Consider the following 20,466-nt stretch of genomic DNA (forward strand, 5'->3'; position numbering starts at 1 on the left):
GTCAGCTGCCCGGGGTCACAGTCTCTGGAAGAGTTCAAGAGGCCTCGGGCTGTGGTCCTTGGGGCTACGGCTTAGGGGTGACTGAGGAAGGGAAGGTTAATGGTTGGACTAGACCTTGAAGGTCTCTTCCATCCTTGAGGATTCTGTGATGAGGGACTCTCTGGTATCACCAACAATGTCTGAATGTCAGTTCTCAGATATTTAAAATCTGCATGTTTCTGTGTCATGTACTAGGATCCTTGTTGGAGGAAGGGAACAGATTTGACAACAGCCCCACCTGAGTGTCGGCACTGGGTTTGTTGCCACACAGACATAAGACCTACGGACTTGCAGCTAAATTCTGGCCTGGTGTGATTATTTCCCTTCATATCAGTGGAGAATCCATATCTTGGATGGATTGCCATGAAGGAAAGAAATGAAAAAATACATATATTTAATACTGTTCCAAAATCCAACCAAATGGCAACTATAGTAAGACTTGAGTAAGACTTTTTCTTGTTACCAAAAGGCCAGCTGTTAGTCACAAGGGTCTGCAATGATAAACAGAAGTCAGCAGGTGCCTTTGTTTCATTTCACAGACACATGGAAAATTTTGCTTATCTCCAGGGAGGCCTTCCTCAAACCCATCAGTCTGCAGTACTGACAGTGCTAGTCCCTCTTATGAGTTTTATAATGAAAACAAACAAGATATTCCTGGTAGCTATTTATGCATGTGTGTTTTCCAAAGATAATTATGAACCCTAGCTGAATTTACAGCAGACTAATGCCATGGGAACTACTGTAAAAAGAAAGTCAAGATAAACGCAGAGAAAGGAAGGCAAAGGACGCAAAGATAAACCAAAATTACATAATTATCTGGCAAAGGGTTTTTTCTAGAAGACGCTCCTTTTAGTGAGAGAAAATGAACACTCTACTATTTAGTGCTGTGCTGCAGTCCTGAAGGTGAACTAGGCATGGATTTGGTATGAGTCTGTGATGCTGTTCCAGGACTGATCAGACTCAGGACTGGCCTGGCACGGATGTATGTACAGCACAAATCTTAGGGTAGTACCAGAGAACACAGTCAGGCTTCTCTAGTTTTGGCAGAATCCATGCCATGCTTATGTAAATCCTCTCACTGAGCTGCTCTGATGCAAATAATACACATAGGAAGCCTGCTGGGAAAGTACTTTTATTGGATTGTTTTATGTAGCAGCTTTTTATATTTGTATGTGCCATTCGGGGTTCAGTAAGAGCTCCCAAAATATTCCTCCTGTCAACACAATAATTTACCCTACCCAAACATTGCACTTTATTCCTTACATAGGTGAAATCTCAAGACACAAGGCATGAAGGAAACAATCCACTTGTGTGGCACAAAGGTTTGCCTCTTGTTTCAACACTTCAGCCTAATCAAATGCTTTAAAATGGCTGAATTATCATCTGCTGTTCTTGTTTAACTTGGTGGAGGTGGAAATATACAGGAGCAAATATCTTTGGACTGTGGATTTGTTATTGAACAGAAGACAACCTGACTGATTTTTCAACAGACAAGAAGCAAGAATGAAATCTAAGATAAACAATCTCAAAGAAGGCCAATTGCCATCTTCCAGTGAAGCAGGAAATCAATAACATGGCTCTTATGTGCTTTTACATGCTACAACTTTTAAGTGACTCACAAACAGCAGATCATTTTCCTCTCCTTTTGTCCCCAGCTGCTCAGCCTGCCTTAATTAGCTACTGCTTTGAATGCAGTTCCCTCTCCTTTCCACACATGCTGCCAATTTTTTTCTCAACTGAGAAAAAAATTGCAGAAAATCATCTTCCTATCATCAGTGATTCATATGCTCATGAACTTACGCCTTGCTCAGCTGCCTATCCCAGATCCCACTCTGTTCTTTGCATTTTAGTCAAATGCCTCAATCAAATGTCCTTTAAGCTCCTGTGTGGCTCTGTGCCAAAGATAAAAATGTATTTCTCCTATCTACCACCAAAGCTTGCTTCCATTTTTATGCTTTTTCTTGTTAATGTGTTGTTATCTTCCATTTGTTGTGCCCTGATCATTTAGGGCTGGTCTCATAAAAGCTCCCTCTGGTTTCACACTAAAGCATTTCTCTCTGCTTTCCTAAATAGGATCTGTTTGTGTAACCTCCTCCTAATTCTCCCTGATGCTTTACAGGAAATTATTGGACTCCAAAATTTACAGTCTAGCTTCTACCATTGCCTTGTCCATGAAAGGTAACTAAAACTAACTAGCAAGAAACACAATCCCACAGCATCCATTTGAGAGTTTTCAAGCAGGACAGAAGATAAGGCTGAAGCCTAACAAAAAGGAGAGCTCTGAACTCTCATTTCTTCACCATAAAATTTGCTCATAATTAAGACACCTTTGTTTCTTCACAGCTTTGTGGCCTCATTTTAAATTTCTGCAGCTAATGCTATTCCAGATTTTCCTGGTTGCATATTGTCTTGAGAATTGTTTCCAGTTCTTCTCCAGTGGAGGTTTGTGATTATACAGCACTTAGAAATCCTGAATATGAGGAGCCCAGAACAGTGTAGAATATTTTGACAGGTTGTTCTTGAAATCAAAACATTTCACCTGAAGGGCATAGTTTGCTTGGGTGGAAAATAACAGCTCATTTTCTTATGCAAAACAATCCTGTGGCATACTGAAGAGTGCCACAGAGTTATTCATATGGAAAAAAATCAATTATTTTGTGAGTTGCCCATGCTGTGCAGTGCTGTGGGAAGGTGGGTATTTACATAATTCTGTGATTAAGGTGTATTTGCATCCCCATGGGACAGGAGTTTCCATGTTCTTAGGATGCCAGCAGTGCTTGGATCATGTTGGCTTCTCCCAGCATAAGGGATGTGCTCAAGTCCCCTTGGGCTTTGACTGCTTGGGGCAGCAGAACATTAACTTTTTGTTCTGCTGAGGGTTACCTTGTACAAGCCTTGTACTACCCAAGCAAAGCTCTGCATGGAATGGAATTAACAGAGGCCGGGTGCTGAGGAGCATTAACCACTGAACCTGATCCAGGGAAACAGCAGCACATCCACCGAAGAGTGTGAGCTTTTCTCACTTTGTGTTCAGGTGAGTGCAAGGCAGCCCTTTTAGGAGCATATGTAACTGGCAATGATTTCTTAGGTCAATAAACCAATGGTTTGAATATGTAGCATTGCTTTAGACTGTCTATTGTGATTAGTATCCAGGTCAGAGGAACAAAAACTGGCAGGTCTTATGCCCCTCAACAGCCAATAGCTTTTCATAAAGGAAGATAATTCAGCAAAACGAATGCCTAAAGATAGTTAAAGAACAAAAGGTGAGCATTCGCAAAAGTCAAGCTGTGAGACTAAAAGTTCTGAAGACTTAAATTTTTAATAAATCAGGGGTCCTTAGCAAGTAATATTGGCAAAGATAGAAATGTTCAGTCAGATCCACATTCCCTTTCCTAGAGCTTCAGCTCTCCCAAAGGCAGAGGACTCAGAAATCCATAGCCCAGTCCTTAGAGTTACTGAAAGGTTAAGCCACAGGCCTGACAGATAAAGAGAAAAATACCCTGCAATTAGCTGAGCAGGTAAGGGCCTGAGTGATTCTGCAGGTCCAGTCCCAGCTACGAGTGAATTGAAGCTATAACTGTGTGTGTCAGCTGGGTCCAGATTCACAAGAAGTTTAGCAATAATTCTATCTGCAATTTCCAGCTCATCTCTACTACATATTTGTATTTCCTTCAGTTTGCTTGATGCTTGTTGGCTGAAGAACAGCCAACACACTTGCACAAGCACCTGATGCATTTGTTTTAATACTAAGATCACTTTCGCTCCTTATGACATTTCAGTGAAATATCAGTTTCTTTCCAGACACTATTAAATTCCAAGCAGAGGGAGTACAGAGAAATACAACCAGCTGGTTTCTATGCGAAGAAGTGGCTCTGCTTAACTTTGGTTAGTGAACTTATTTTTGTTGTCCCAGTACAAATATCACAATAACTCTATTACCCTGCTGCACACTTGAAATATTTTCAGCTTGCATAGACCAAGCAGTCACTGACAGAATGTTGTACAGTGATGAGTCCCTCACAGCCTCTTTGTGCTTCTGTGGATTGTGAGCAGTACCCCACAAAATGCAGTAGCAATCTGACTGCTTTCAGCCAGTTATTGTGTGTGCTAGAATATTCCTGGATTTTAGCATAGTTCTCTGGCTGCTAAGACTTGAAAAATATCCATCAGTCCTGAAAAATCTTGAAGAGGTGTTCATATCTGCTTCATTTACATAACAGGCAGAAATTTTAAAAATGAATGTGTGACACTATCTGGAATTTTGCTTTGAAATAAATGTATACCTGGAATTTTGTTTTGAAAGAAATGTGTATCTTCTGATGATATTAAGAAAAAACAGGCACAGATCCTCAACCTTCCCTCTCATAGTTTCACAAGAGTTAATGGAACTGTGATACAACAATCGTAATATCTCCTGAGAAAAGCAAAATCAATCATTTTATGGCCACAGTTCTAAGATGGGTAAATAGTAGAATCACTGGGATTAGACACAGGGTAAACACTGAGAAATTACTAGAGCCAGCCAAGAATTATGAGTTGCCCAATTTAGTGTCACCTCTGACCTCACAACTGGACTGAATTTCCTGGCATGACACTGTTAAAAAATTGAAATTGTAGCTGTTTACACTCTGCCTAGCCAGAAGCTCCACAGATAAATGTCGGTTGGATTTTGTATTATGTTTATTCCCTTTTACCAAAGTTCAAACCTGGGACTGAATTAGGCACAAAGGATTTGATGTCAGTGCAGATGCTGAAGGTTTTCTCTCCAGCTGTAAGATGCTGAAGTTAGTTTCTCTAGCACAATGCATGAAAGGCTTTTGTTTCTCTCTGGCACACAAGATGTACTCTGGAAATAAGAATCATGGCACAAAATCAGGATGATAATTAACATTTCTATTCTTCTGCTAAAATGTTTAGAAGCAAGCAGATGCAAAGCTAAGGAATTACAGAAAGGATTCGTATTTTGCTACCAGGAATCTTTTTTAGTAATATGTGAGATTAAAAGGGCATCCTAGGTAATCATTTCTAGTGTTCTATTGGTGAAGACAACAACTTAAAATACTCTCAGAAATATATGAAGTTCTATCTTCAAAGTACAGAGGAATAGAGAGGGAAAAAATCTACTGGGAGACTGTAAAAAACAACAGTTTGTGAAACCTTAATCTGGTTTTCAGTCTGAATTTGTTCACTGGCTGTTTGTATATGTTTTTTCTTTTGTCAATGTAACTACTATGTTATTTTTTTTTCACCAGGTTACCTCTCTGTATTCAGAGGGCAATCATAGCTCCTCTCTGCTTTCATCTTAGAGACAAACTGGTCTTTCATTCTTCTCCTGCAAGACAGTTCAGTTCTCTTGCTTGTCCCAGTAATGCACCTCTCCATATCATTTTCCATCTGATTTCATCTTCCTGGAGCACAATTGACCAGATTCACTGTTTTTTTGTCCCATGTGAAGTTCATTAAATAGACTGGCCTGAAATTTCTTTTACAGATCTACAAACGGTAAGGATAAGGAATAACCTCTTAACATTGCTAAGGGTGAAACATGGCATGTGATGCTTGGGTTTTTCTTTCTGGCCTTAGAAGATGGACATGGCTAAAATAAGAAAGATGTTCTCAGGCAGGCAGGAGGCGGCTTTGCTCATGACTGTACCAGAAAAGAAAATCAAATGGGACCTAAATTCCTAAGGCTGCTCTACTAGGTGTAAAATATTTCAACTGAGAAGTCAAAAATCCCTAAGTCTGTGAGTTGGGACAGCTGGGATCCCAGTTCCTGAACCAATGGAAGCTTATGGCAAGCAGAGACATTGAGAAGCAGGAATCTGGGTAATCTGAGTAAAGGATTTGGTCTCAGGACAAGATTTGAAGGGAAGCAAGACATCAATAAGTAAGCCTGCTTGTTCAGGAGAGTGAGGGACAGCCAGGGTTATATAGAGGAAGCAAAGAGCTGAGGATGAAAGAGTAATTATCAAGAGGCAAATTACATAGACCAGCAGCTGGCTACAATCCCTTCTCAGGCACTTCGAGGGAGCAATAAGGTCCCCTCTGGGGCTCTTCCCCAGGCTAAACAACCCCAGCTCCCTCAGCAGCTCCTCATCAGACCTGTGCTCCAGCCCCTTCACCACCTCCTGCCCTTCTCTGGACATGCTCCACCGCATGTGACCCCGGGCAGGAGTGTATTGCCATTGCTCCCACTCCTTTTGTATTATGGCCACTGTTAGGTGAGAATGGCACTGCTTAAAAATAGGCCATGTTTCTGAAAGAAATAATTTTAGAGAAAGTGTTGAAAATGATTTGTCAATGTTCATTTTCCTGTTTGGTTATTCACATGCTAACTGTATTGTTCCTGCTGTCACATTACCTTCAGCTTGAAGATCAGTCAGAAAAAGAAACTGCCTTCCCTGAGACAGTCAGACAGACAAACAGTGGAACAAAAAATGCCAGTGAAGTGAGTTGCTGTTTATGGCTATTTTAATTGTAGGAGATTTACGTGACAGGATGACCAAGTTCGAATAATCTGTACACCTTTATTTTCCTTCCCCTTTTGAAGGGGATATGACTGTTTTGATTCCTTGTTGTCAATTCTGCTTGCCATTCCCATTCAAGTAAATCCCACATGGTCAGTGAGATCACTCTCTGAGCGGTGAATAAATATTAAAACAACTAATATTACCCATAAGAACAACAAGCAAAACTGTCTGCTTTTATCCTGGTCTTTCATTTTGCTTTTTTGCTTGACAAGAAAGCTAATAAACATTCAATAAAAATCCTGACAATTTGTTATATATTTGATAAAAGTTTCTTACTGTTGCTAAAAAAAATTCTCTGCTGATTAATTCCATCATCATATGATGTCTCACAAAGTACAGTATCATGCTATGTTTAGTTTTCATTTGTGTTTTCACAGTTTTACTATATTTGCACTCCAGCTTCCCTCGCAGATATGTTTATATATACTTAAAACCATGCACAATTTTTTTCTTGCTTAAATATAATTTTTGCACTCTGGATACAAGAAAATGGAGAGCCATAAAAAAGCTTGCTGTTTTGAGGTGTCACTGCCACCACACCTTGTAATAATTATAAGTACAGCCAGGTAGTATCCTGACCCTGTTATGTGATCTCTTTATAAATTTGCAATTAGAAAATACCATTACTGGTGATGCTGAGAAGTGGTTGTGGAACACAGTTCTCAAATCAGCCTCTATAATTCAGAGAGCAGGGTTTTGATAGCTGAGCTCTCAGAGCTCCCTTTGGAACATCACATGTTTTTTACAGAACTTGAGAATGCTTGGGATTTTTTGTGCTGAGTTTTGGGGTTTTGTTGCTTGGGTTTTTTTAAGAAAGCTGGCAATATTTTATATAGAACGAAGTGTTTGCCCTCATGTCTAGCAGAAGCCTACAGCAAGCTGCAGGGAAAGAGCCAAAACTATGAATTTACTCAATTATTTATACCACTGAGAAGCTTGTATAAGGCCCATGTTTCCTACTAGTGTAAGCTTGGTAACATTTTAGATAATTCAAATCATTCCAAGCAAAAGGTGCCATATAAATTAATGCCTAATACATTTGAATTCTAGAAGAAATTCAGTACATTCTCTAGAACATTCCTACCTCTCCTATGGTTTATTAGAGCTCCACCAAGTGCAAGCATTACGAGTATGCCCAGGATGAAAAATCAAGTCAGCAGTGCCAATATCCCTGTTTTTCCGTGAGTAGGGTAGGATGAGTGGGTGAGCCCCTCTCCCAAGCCGCCAGCCACACTGCAGGCTCTCAGCCACCCCAGGCTGCACAGGGCAAAGACCACAATGCTATTTTCAAGGGTAGATGTTGTTTCCACAGGTCGAACACTGGGGAAACCATGGCCTGGTCTGAGTCTGTGGATACAGTACTTGCCAATAAAGGTAAGAAGTGATGGAAAAATAGATATGTTTTAAAAACATTTGTCATCCCAGTTGCCAAACGTTTCTGCCAGGTTTTCACACTGCTCTCCAGTTCAGCTCCCCACGAGCACTGAACCTGCCAGAGCTGCTGCTGAAGGTGGGTGAGCTGGTGTCCTGAGAGGTTTGTCCAAGTTGCAAACACAATATACCTTCTGGCCAGTGCTGAAGGGCAGGCAGAAATGCTATGAAATAGTTTTTATTTAAGGGAACTGCTAAATTCCTCTTGCAATGGTTTCATTTTTCATAATTTTTTACACAAAAAAACCCACAAATGTTTTCTTAGGTATTCCTGAGAAATACGTGTGTTCTGCAGTGACTTCCAGTCAAACAAAAAATGATATTTCTAAAGTCACTTCTCCTAGAAATGCCATTTCTATAAACCTGACACCACAAACCACATGCAGCTTGGAAATCTCCTTGCCCCTGCCCCATTTCCCTGCAGTAATGCAGTAACAGTGCCTCCACACTGTTCCTGGATAGTATTAACTTGACCAACGCAATTAAATTTGGGTACTGTCAACTTTCTTTACTCAGAGCTTCTGATCTGGATTCATTTTAAAATGGTTTCTTCCAAATAAAGCTTTATTTGTTTTATTTTTTCCCTTCAAAGTGAAAAAAAAAATAAAAAGAGGAACAAAGAAGTAATAAGGAGTCCATCTTTTTCCCAAGTCTTAGTCTTTCCATGCAAGGAGATGGAAATCCCATTTGGGCAGGGAACCTCAGCTGGAGGGAGAACACATTAGCACAATGTAACCTACATTTCTATTTGCTCCTCAACCCATGGGTCAGCCTCAAATATCTGATTTCCCAGCCACTACAAATCCTTTTGAAGACCAAAACCTCCAGCCTCCCCTTTTAACAAATGTACGAGTGCTAAAGAGACCAAACCATAGCAGGCAGCTGTTGGAAGCAACCCTTGGTTGGCAACTCACAGAAACACTCTTTTAGTAATCCCCTTATCAGCACTATAATTTAATCTCCTATTTATTTCCTCTGCAGCAGTTTCTCAAATTGAGTGCTGGCTGACTTGTAAAAGAGTGACAGACACATAGGTTACACTATACACATACTGTAAATATGTATCTATAAATACACATGTGTATACACACACATAAATTGCACTGGCCTTTCACTTTTCCTCCACCCACTATCTGATGCATTTTCCCCAGAGGGCCTAGCAGCTTTTCGGACATTTTTGAAGTCCGAGTTCAGTGAGGAGAATGTGGAATTCTGGCTGGCTTGCGAGGACTTCAAGAAAACCAAATCCTCCACCAAGATTGCCTTGAAAGCCCAGAAGATTTATTCTGACTTTATCCAAGCTGATGCTCCAAAGGAGGTAAAGACTTTTTTCTGTGTGTGCTTTGGGTACTGAGGATAGGGGCAAAGTGGGGAAAGTTCAGATCCAGACCTCCCAGAATGACAGAAAATACAATTCAACCTGTCTGTGACTCCCATTTTCATGTCCATTACCAGGTAAACACCTTGTGCAACTCTGTGAAGCAAAGATGTTATGGTTTACACTTTACATTCTCCACATGGAGAATAAGTTTACCTTCTGAAATTTCTGCCTGAAGTTTTAAGGAGGTTTATGCTCAATATAATTTGTTTTCTCTAACCATTTTTCATAATGCACTAAGCACAATTTCTTCCATATTTAAGATCCCAGAGTATTAGTAGGGTTATGATTGCATTTGTTCTTTTGTGTAGGTATTTTTGACATCATGAGAATGCAAACAATTCCACCACAGAATTCAATTTTATCATTATTTCAAAAAGGCTTACTGTGAAAAGACTAATTGGTTAGTAATCTTTGTTCACTTTCTGCACCTTAAACTTTTACACTGATGTTTTTGCCTTTGCTAGCAAGAGTGCTTTAAATGTCCCCATGTCTTACGTATGATTGAAATTCATCTTATTATTGTTAAAAACCAAAAATTCCCTAAAAAATACATAGGGTCAAAATCTAAAATGATGCTGAGTACCTTCACTTTTAATTTACTCTTTGATAATCAGTACTTCATAGGATTTGGTTTGGCAGAAAGTTGAGAAGGAAAAGCAAATTTTTCCCTTCTTTTTTTCAGTGATGCCATCTTTTTAAGAGCCAAATAAAATGAAGAATTCAGTCACCTAGAAAAGGAAGGGATGAGCTTCCTGTTTATTTGCATCAGTCGGGTTATTTGGGAGGAAATTCAGATGCAGCCTGAAAACAGACCTAAGCTTTTTGAGCAAACTGACACCTCTTTCACGCTCCTTTCTTCCTACAGATTAATATTGACTTCCACACCAAAAATGATATCTCCCAGAACATCTCCGAGCCCACCCTCAGCTGCTTTGATGCTGCTCAGAGCTCAGTCTACTGTCTCATGGCAAAGGACTCTTTTCCCAGGTTTCTGAGGTCAGAAGTGTACAAGGAACTGGTGAAGAAGCACCAGGACAGAAATCAGAAGAGATGGCTCCCATTTCTGTGAGAAAAACCACTGAGGCTTTAGGAACTGATAATGTCTCCCATTGCAATTCAGTACAGATAATTACTCATTGTTAAAGTGATTGCAGGAGCCACTTTCAAGAATCACCTGTGCCTGCTTGTGTTTAAGTACAAATTGCACATGATGCTTTCTAATAACAGTAGAGACATGTTCAAGCAGTAGGATGTAATATGCTAGACGCTTGAGCTACCTTCCTAATAAAAAGGTTTGCCATTGTTATTTTTTCAGTGTTTGCTTCATTTTTCTAAGAGATTTGAGGTTTTTAAGCAGAATGTTTTGGTTTTCTTGTTTGCTCTTGATTCCTCTTTAAAATTATGGCCTCCAAAATAAATCCCTTTTGGGAGACTTGAACACTGAGACATTTACTCCTTCATTTGTCATCTTATTTGTAGCTTGCAAAAAAATTTAAGTACGTTTTATACTAATTCAAAACAGGAAATGTAGAAATGTGGTTGATAACACACTATGATAATATTTACTAAATAGGCAGCTGCTTTATAACAAATGTTCTTGGCATTCAGAGCAAATTACTCTTTCATAGTATAGTTGTCTTCAAGTTTCTTTGTGTTAATTTAATTTTTTATTGAAAAGTCTTGTTTATTAAATTACATAGGCATTTGGGAAGAAAACCACAACTGAGTAAATCTTCCTTTGTACATTTTCAATTCATTAATTTTCTTTGCTTTTCCAAATATATTGGTGGTACTGTCCCCCCATGTACTCATGAAGAAATAATTTCATTAATTGCTACCAATGAAATTAATTTACTAATTTCATTTCAATAAAATACAGATAAGCAGAAAAGTAGGCATAAGAAACAGTTTTAGGCGGTAAAGTAGACATGTAAATCAGGATTCAATCATAGTGACGTCTCTCAAATCAGCAAGTTATGATTGGAACCTGCAATCTTCAGGTGACTACAGATGCACACACTGATCAAATTCACTGCTCTTGGAGGATTTATTGCACATTTTTAGATGAAGGGTGGAGCTATGTCATGGTATTGAAGAAAGAATACTTTTTAAACATACAGGGAAGAAATAATCTTTGCTATGGAAAAAAATCTAAATACAAGAGATAGCAATAAGATTTTTCAAGAAGGAAAAAATCTTTAATTTTAATTTGATGCTTTTGAGGAGCAGGAATCTCCTGGAATCTTGCCCTGTTTGGAGCTCTGCTTGTACCTTCTACACACCACCACATCCTCTATGCAAAATATCCTTTCTATTGTATCAAACTGCATTAAGGAACCAATTCATTTAGACCATAAAGGATATAAGTAGCCTGAAAGCTTGAGTACACTGCCTCAAGTTATGCACTGAGGTTAAAATCCTGCCAACATCTTAAGCACGCAAGGTAAAAAATATCTATTCTTTGATACCCAACTTCTAGTCTATCACCTATTTTTAATTTTTGCTGTCTGCATTTCTTTTTCCTGTCTTTTCTTTCTCCCCCAGTACTGGTGGTTAGCAGAGAAACTAACATGAAGGCTGAGGTTAAGCTACAAGGAGGATGTGGGCTCCTGCTGCCGTGCCACAGCCGCCACTCATCTCACAGTGACATTTCGGGGGAAAATGCCTCTCCTGCCTGCGGCGCACCCTCAGCCTCTCTGCTGCCTCAAGTCACAGCACACACAGCAGCCAGGAGTAAATGCCCTCAGTATGGCATTTACTCAAAAGTGTTGCAAGACATCTTCCTTTCTTACAGACCCGATCCTGGTTTTCAGAACAGAAAATTCCCATGGAAAGAGGGAAGTGGGATCGCATCACTTTTTGTGGTAGGGCAAGGTGAAGCGAGTAGAAACCAAACATTTCTGTGCTACCAATCTTTTGGCACCTAAGGATAAAATAGTGTCATGAAAACAAATGGGTGGTAATGAAATCTCACAATTCTCTGTGTGTCCCTACAAACTTTCCCACTTCTGGCTCTACCCCGTCACAGAGATATGAAGTGCCAGAATGATAGCTGCCAGTGAGCTCCAGCTCCTGGCCATTTGAAAACACAGCTTAAGGAGAAGCTGCAAGCATGTATAAAATAGTCAAACATGATAAAAATAACGTGTGCCATTATTCAGATAACTGCATAAAAATGATGGGAACCATCGTGTCCACACAATCTCTGGTTGATCCTCTGTTACCAACAGCACCATTATCGTCAAAAGAGGTGATAATTCTTGACATTTTCACATATGACATTAATTTTAATAATTACACAGTGAAGAACCATGAATGATTTTAACATATTTTCAATTAATTTAGAATGTTTTTAAGAGAAATGTACAGGCATGGCACTTCTAGGGGGTATCCCTGACTCAAGGGTGAATGAACAGTACTGATTCTTTCATAATCTCTTAATAAAAACTTTGGTACTTCTAATTGACAAAGTTAATTAAACTTTTGCTGTTGTCAAGCCTCACAACATTTTTATTAATCTGCTTCAGATGCTTAACTTGAGATGAAACTTTGCAAAATTTAAATAACTGATTACTACAAATACATATATATCCAAAGACAATTTGATTGCCATTCACAAGTAATTTTTCAAATCCTCAGAGCACTATCTGCCTATATCATATCAAATTACACAGAAGCATTTACAGCATATTGAAATGGTTTGGATTTTAGCAATCAAATTTCAGAAAAATTTTGTAATGTAACTTATCATTTAAACATTCTAAAAGATGTAGTTCAGACAGTGTTTGAAAACACCCAGACGTGAAACATGGGAGACAGTAGTCTTTATTTCTCTTTATTTCCTAGATCTAAAACTGCTGCTTCATACTCCTACATCACCAAAAAAAGGTCACAGCTCAGCATCCAAGCTCTGATAATTTGACTTAGGAAAGGCCAAGAACTGAAGTGTGATTTAGAGGATTTAGATTGAACTTTGCCAAAAAGACTCAATCTTGTTCAGCACAAAAAGGCAGATGTACCAAAAAAATCCTACCAAATAGAAATGAGAGTAAAAAATGCAAAGTGAATACCACATACTTTAAAAAAAAAAAAAAATCCCAATTTCTTCATACAGTGCCAATCCTAAAGCTCCAACAGCATCTAGACTCAGAGATCCCACCACGTCCATCATGCTTACATCATGACATGACCATCCCAGGTTTACAATTAAATCATATAGTCTATGTTTTCATTCTATTCACATATATTTATAAAATACGTGTAGAAAAATAATAGGCATGTACATAAAGATAATAAATGCAAATTAGTCGTCAACAAAGGACTGATATCAAGATTGCTCTGAAGCTCATTACCACAAAGTAAATGCAGGCAGGTATATTTTCAGCTGCAGACAGGATTATGTGACATTCTTCTGTATGTCTTGTGAAAGGTTTGTTAAATTCAACACGTTCCTGTAAATGTTGGAGATGATAATTCAGTATTTTCTCTTTTTTCCAGAAAATCCTCTGCTAACACTGTAGTGCAAAAGCGTATTGAACAGACACACATAATTACAGGCTTCGCATGAGAATTCTTAGGCTTTTGTTTGCATCTTGATCCAAACAAAAAAGGGTAAGAGAACCATCACTCTAGGAACCCACCCAACATGTGAAGAGGATTTTCAGTGAGCCATTTTGAGTGCAAGGCTCTCCTGAGGTGTTTGGGCTGATGTCTGAGCCCAGGGCCCTGTCCTCACAGCTCACCCACACCCTGATCATCCTCTTCCTCCCTGGGGAGGAAGCTCTCCACTGGGGAAACACAGCCCATCTCATACCGCCCTTATTTACTGTCTATAGGGCTCTCTCTTGGTGAGATGTCTGTGGATGATTCTTGACCCAGTCCAGCTCTTTTAGAGGATACATCTTTTGAAATGAACCTTAATCATGGAAAGAGGCAGAAGCAGCTTCAGCAACTGCTGCAATATATCCAAACATGAACGACACCGGTGTGGCCAAACCGTTCTGGTGAGCAGCAGTTACAAAACATCCAGATTGACAACTTCCCTACACGAGCATGTCAAAGCTGGCTCATGACTTCCTGATTTTGATCTTCTATCTGCACCACACACCTTTAGGGAGGCTTGTGAGAAATCCTTTGAACAATGGTCCATGAGGCAGAGGAAGTATCCCTGCTCACCTCTGTGGGAGTTAGATCAGACTGAGGACAATAAAATCCAGCCTGAACTAGACATTTAAATCTTCCAGGAGTTCTGAAGACTACATGCCAAAATTAACCATTTTTGACTAAAAAAACTCTCTGGATTTTGGGGGAGAGTAGCTGCTACATCTAGACTCCTTCAAAGACAAGGCAGGGGAATTAATGAAATCACTGTAATATCTTTATTTATGGATGATAATTCCGCTCTGCAATGCTGGTGGAATTTTAAAGCACATTATGGTTCAGAAATTGAAGCATGTTTTCTGCCTTTTGGTTTACTGAAAAACAAGGCAGGGAGAAAACCATGAAGAGAGGTGTTGTCACAGTTGTTGACACCAATTAAAGGTCTCATGTAACTCAAAGAAGCAGCTTGTGCTTGTTAAGAAAAATGGAATTGAGTAATGAAAAAGAGATCCTCATGCATATTCATCTTCATTCAGTAAATAGTGCACTGCCTGGAATGGTAATTGTTTGATATGGTAATTTTGAATTAATTTGAAATACTTATTTAGTAACAGAAAATGTTATGGCGAATAATTGACAAGTGGCACTAAAATGATCACTAAAGGTTCTACTTTAAATATTCTGAAGCTGTTCAGTTTGAGAAAAAACACCTCCCAGCAAAGTTTCTTTTCCATTTTTTTCCCAGCATTTCAACTTTTATAATATTGGGCCCTGGAAATTCGACTCAATGTATTATTACATATTTCATAAGAGTCCCTGGATGCTTTCATCTTTAGTACAAAAAATGAGTCAATACTAGAACAAATGCTTCCCTACTTTTTTTTTTTTTTTTTTTTTTTTTTTTTTTTAGTTGTTGCTATGGTTTCTAGCGGCAATGTCATAATTTGTCTGTACTAAAAGAGACATTGCCTTTTGATTTTTTTTCCTGTATTGCATGGGTTAGGTTATTTGCATATAAAATGAGTAGAGTTGGATTTGTCTCTCAATCTATATCTGTTTCCATTTAGGTTTGCATGGAGGTTATTTTTACTTCTATGAATAGTTTCCCTACTATGCATAACAGTCCTGGAAGGACAAACAAAAGCAAGTACTCAGTAAAACTGTAGGGAAAACATTTTTTTTCCTGATTCAGTGGTTACAACTTACAAGATCATAAACCAGGGAAGAAGAGGAGGAGGGGAATCCATAAATAAATGGTTTCCTGAATAATTTCAAATATGCTGTGCTTCTAAAAGTCATGTTTTCACAGAGAGAACAGAAGAAATAAAGAAGTTAAATGATTTGGTATTTTGGACAAAAAATGTGTTTCAGAACCTCCCCGCCCCCAGTCCCCTTGACTCCAACTACACGGGGAATGCAGCAAGACAGGATACATGGAGATTTCCCAGCCCAGTCTCCCACACTGATCAATCACCTCAAGGCTGAGCTGCAGTGGATTCACCTTTCAATTCTTAACCAAATTCCAGCAGCAAAAAGACTTTTATTAAAGTGCATTATTTTTTATCCCTTCAAGATATAGAATAACTGCATTAACTACAGGCTACAGAGTCCTTGGTCTTTAAGCCACCACCACACACAAACAATATTATTAATAGTCATTCTCATCTGCTTATAGATATTTCTGCCACTAGCCTTGAGAAATACCCAGGGCTCCCTTACAATAAAGGGGCACTTACTTCTAGATTGATTATATAAAATAGAAAGAAGGCGAAGAAGTGTAAATATCGCTATCTCAAGAAAGCTCACTCTTCATGTCACAGAACAGGGGGAGCTCCTTTGAAAGGCTGAACTAGTTTGTTATTTAAAACATTATATTCAAGAGAGAAGATGCACAGGCAAATGCAGGCTCAGTGGGCTGACATCAGAAAACCTCCGAAATGCTTGTGACACTGTAAGGTGACATCACATAAACAAAGAAATGTCAGCCCGTGGCATTTTCCTGGCAGTAGGACACTGCTGCTTGTAACACCAGCATTTTCCTAAGTTCTGCGCACTGCTTTCCTGGCCTCTTACCCAGCTCTTCACCATGAAGGGACTGATCTTGCTTCAAGCCCATTTCAAATTTGCACAGTGCTATCACTTTGTCTTGAAGTGCCATCAGCAACTGTACAATGGGAATAGCTTCAAATTGATTTGAATTTAATTTCCAGAACAAATGGACAGGATTTTGATCTCCATGCAATCATTTTTCTTGTTGTACTTATTGAATTTCTTGCCAGAGCTGAGCTTTTTAGGGGAATAAAATGAGAAGTGTGCCTTGATTAACAGCATAAAAGGGGGTTTTGTGACATGATATCTTTTTGTGTCAAATGGCAAGTACAACATATTCCAAACTAGACAGACTCATTAATGCTGACACCTTTTACAGCCCCAAACGTTTTTCACTGTTGATAGCGACTCAATATTGGAAATTATATCTTCTGAGACAGAAAGTACCAGAACAAACTCTATTTGGATCATACTTTATAATTCCTGATATTTATCCCTTTTTCCAGCTTTTCTCACCCTTTGTGTGGATCCCATTGCAGTGACAATGCTGTTTGCCCCAAACACATTGTTTTTCAAAGCAAGATTGCATTTTGGCATAAATTTTAAATACTCAATAATTTGATGTATTAAAAATATGCTTGCTGGTTGCAGTTGCCTGTTAATGGTAATCCTCCAAGCTTGTTCTCCCATTTTTATTAGGACTAACACTTTTTTTCTTGCCATGCATGGTGAGGTGATAAGTCTCTGTACTGGACTGAAATTAGAATTAGAGGAATAGTAAAGGAGGGCACAAATGGAAGATTCTTGTTATAAAAAAAGGCTCATAAAAATCTCCCCAGGTTTCTGTGAAGTGAATTAGTAAAAACACATGTCCACCACCATTATTACTTTATAATGTAAAAAGGCATTTTACAGGGCAACGGTATATATAGATTTAATAATTACAAAATAAACCCTTTTGCTTCTTTCTTGAAGGGAGTGGTTTGGTTTGTTTCCTTTTAGAATGGGTGGAAATATGAATTAATTCCCATTTTGCTGTCCTCTGTATAAGTAGGATTTTATGCATAGGAATTGTCTGATGAACTTCAATATCCAAAGGGTGTTTCTCACCAAACTGTTTACAGAACACAAAGTGTTCACAAAGCATTACAAAACATTGCAGTCTTTGCCACAAAATTGTCTGGTTCTATTGTACAAGAAAATTTATCTCATGTCTTATTTTTGTAATACATTTCAATATTATTTTGTATTACTACCCATTTTTTAAAATTGTGTATTTAAAACTAACTGAGGCATTGATCTTTTGTTGGCAGTCCATATGAACAAAGAAATGACAAAAAGAATTACAGCCCACTAGAGATCTTTTGAGTTCTTCAATTATATAAAAGGGAGGGAAATTCATATGCAAATTGAATCCACTGGCATTAGAAAGGGAGGCGGGTACAACGTAATTGCAGAGAAGCAGCACAGAGGCAGCAGGATAATAACAGAGGAATAGAAATGCTTTATAATGCTTTATAAATGTTAAGCCAATACAAGTGAGGGAAGACAGCTTGGAATGCTGCCCCTTGGGCCAGTGATAGCTCGTAGCAATATTCTTGAAGGACATTGTGTGCCTAGGTGGAGGGACCTGTTTATTCATGTTTGTATGAGCTCCCACCAAAGCCATCAATCTGAGCCCATAGATAATGTTTATACAATGCCCCTTCAGGCTCCAATGAGAGCACAGAGTCCAGAAATCAAATCAGAGGAGCATGGCCTTGTGTTGAGAACAACCCACTGACCTTTGCTTCAAGGATCAAAAGCAGTTCAGGTGGATCTGAATAGGCAGATCCACAGAGAGTCCTAGAATTCAACACATGTCTAGAATGCTGCAGTCTGGAACTATTTAGGGCTCATTTCTTTCTAAAAATCTTATCAGCATGCAACAGGCAGAGAACTGTTGCTATCTAAAATTTCAATACATTGGCATTTTGAAATTGGAGGTGTCTCATTTATCTGAGAGATGCAGGAACTGAGTGACTGGGTAATTAGGGCTACAGAGGTTTGATTTATGAAGAAACATTCAAGAGAAGAGCATAAATGCAGTATCTCAGTCAAGGAGATGTGAAGTACAAATTTTAAAGTAGCTGAAAACCAAAGGACAAGACACCAATGTGTCTTGTCACATGGAGGGTGATTCAGGGGACTGGAGGGATGGGCTCACAGCTACAGGATACAGACTGAGGCTTTGTAAAGACTGTCAGTGTGGGTTCCAACAGAAAGGACAGAATTCCTGCGAGAATAGATACTCAGATATGGACCAGAGGAGTAATCCTCACTGGCACAGCAGCTGGATTTCCACCACTAAAGAATTCCCTTCTGCCCATACTCCAGCTGGACACCGACCCTACCTGACATGGACACCAAGCTGGTGCTTCATTCCCAGACAGCAGAATTGTCCAGGCTTCTTGTTCCCTTAGCACTTAAACATCCTGGCATTTTCAGGGGAATGTCTTTGCACAATTGTCCAGGCACAATTCATCCTTAACTGAAGAACTGGGGAACCTTAGAGTGGCTAACGTGGGAGAAGGAAGGGGAACAGTCAGGACAGACATCAAAATTAATTTACTTATTTAGGCAGATATCATTGTTAGGAAAACATGATTCTGCTTAGATTTCAACACCTAAACAATCCATCTTGCATAATTATGGCAGGAGAGCACATTGCAAACATTGGTGCCTGGTTAAATTGGTGCTGTCACACCCTGCTGCTGGTGCCTCTGCAGAAGCAGTGCCAAATTCTGCAAGAAACCCTCTGCAGCACTAAAGGGGCATTATCTTCAAATAAAGACATATTTTTCTATCCTCTTCTCTTCTACATTGCACCTCAACTAAGAAAATAGTTGTTTTAATGCAAGAAATGGCAAAATCTTATAAAATACTGTGGTACCACCTTGTGGCAGCTTGATAGATAGCTCTGTTGGCATTAAGACTCTGAATGACTTTTTAAAAATAAATTACAACAGTTAGCATTTGCTCTTATTAGAGTTTTGAGCTCTGTTCTGAACCATCTGCATCCTCTTATTAATTAGAATACCTGACATTTGAAGCAATTTTTAAATGTATTTCAGTGAATGTTGGATATCAATGTTCCAACGCTATTTAAAAAGATTTTTATAGACACATACAAGCCTCTTTCTGAGGCATCGCAGTGGGAGAAGCCACCAGGCTTCTCTGTCAGGTAGGACTGACAGCTCAGGAAGCTGCTGAGAGCCTGCAGGTATCAGCAACACAAGAGGCAACCAAAAGAGGAGCCCAGGCTCCCCCTATTGTTTCACAGATTTTCCAGGAGGGGGAAGCCATTAGGTACAGAGGGAGGACACAGGCAAGGCAGCAGCTTCTGCTCCCGTGTTGAAGATTAGAGGATGGCACTGAAAGCTCTGGAAGGCGAACAGATGTGTAACTGAACTTCTGTGGTAAATATGATCTTTTGGAAAGAAAAACACAGAAATTCAGATTCTGCTAAGTGAACTGGAGGCACCAGACTGAATTTTTTTAGCTGGCCTGCATTTATTTTAGCTGGCCTGGCTGGGCCAGCAGCTAATTAGCTCTTCTGTACTCTCCTGCTTTTGCATCCTTTTAGAGACTCCGAAGTATAACAAACAATACTGCTTCCAGGACCTTTTGGGTTGCCCCTCCCACAGCCATCCTCAGCCTTCTTTTACACATCACTGCAGGAAATGAGATTTCTTCCCTTAAACAAGACTAACCATCTGTTTACACTTTGTGCTTTGGTTGAAGACTGTCTCAGGGTATTGAAGTTTAGGGACAAATTAATCTCTTACGACTTTGACTGATTTGAAAACCCAGAGCAGGAAGGAGAACTTCTTGTGTTTGAAAACAGAAGCTCACAGGTTGTTTATTACGTGTACAAGGAAGCTCTGTGTCTTTTCA

The 20,466-nt window shown here is 39.2% G+C and overlaps 1 protein-coding gene and 1 long non-coding RNA gene across 4 annotated transcripts in view; one reads left to right on the plus strand and one right to left on the minus strand.

The window, feature by feature from the left end:
* LOC134555293 (uncharacterized) overlaps positions 1 to 20,466 on the minus strand; it is a 120,180-nt gene that overhangs the window by 13,619 nt on the left and 86,095 nt on the right. The window lies entirely within an intron of this gene.
* On the plus strand, positions 6,412 to 10,675 carry LOC134555423 (regulator of G-protein signaling 21-like). Of its 2 annotated transcripts, XM_063406992.1 has the most exons (4): positions 6,412 to 6,487; positions 7,867 to 7,943; positions 9,152 to 9,318; positions 10,247 to 10,675. In XM_063406992.1, the coding sequence occupies exons 1-4, from the start codon at positions 6,477 to 6,479 to the stop codon at positions 10,448 to 10,450; spliced, it is 459 nt and encodes a 152-aa protein (XP_063263062.1). In that variant the 5' UTR covers positions 6,412 to 6,476; the 3' UTR covers positions 10,451 to 10,675. The 2 variants fall into 2 exon arrangements, with proteins under 2 accessions (XP_063263062.1, XP_063263063.1); XM_063406993.1 differs by lacking the exon at positions 6,412 to 6,487 and having other exon boundaries at positions 7,746 to 7,943.

The sequence above is a fragment of the Prinia subflava genome, chromosome 10 (genome assembly GCF_021018805.1).
Source record: "Prinia subflava isolate CZ2003 ecotype Zambia chromosome 10, Cam_Psub_1.2, whole genome shotgun sequence".
Classification (NCBI taxonomy): Eukaryota; Metazoa; Chordata; class Aves; order Passeriformes; family Cisticolidae; genus Prinia; species Prinia subflava.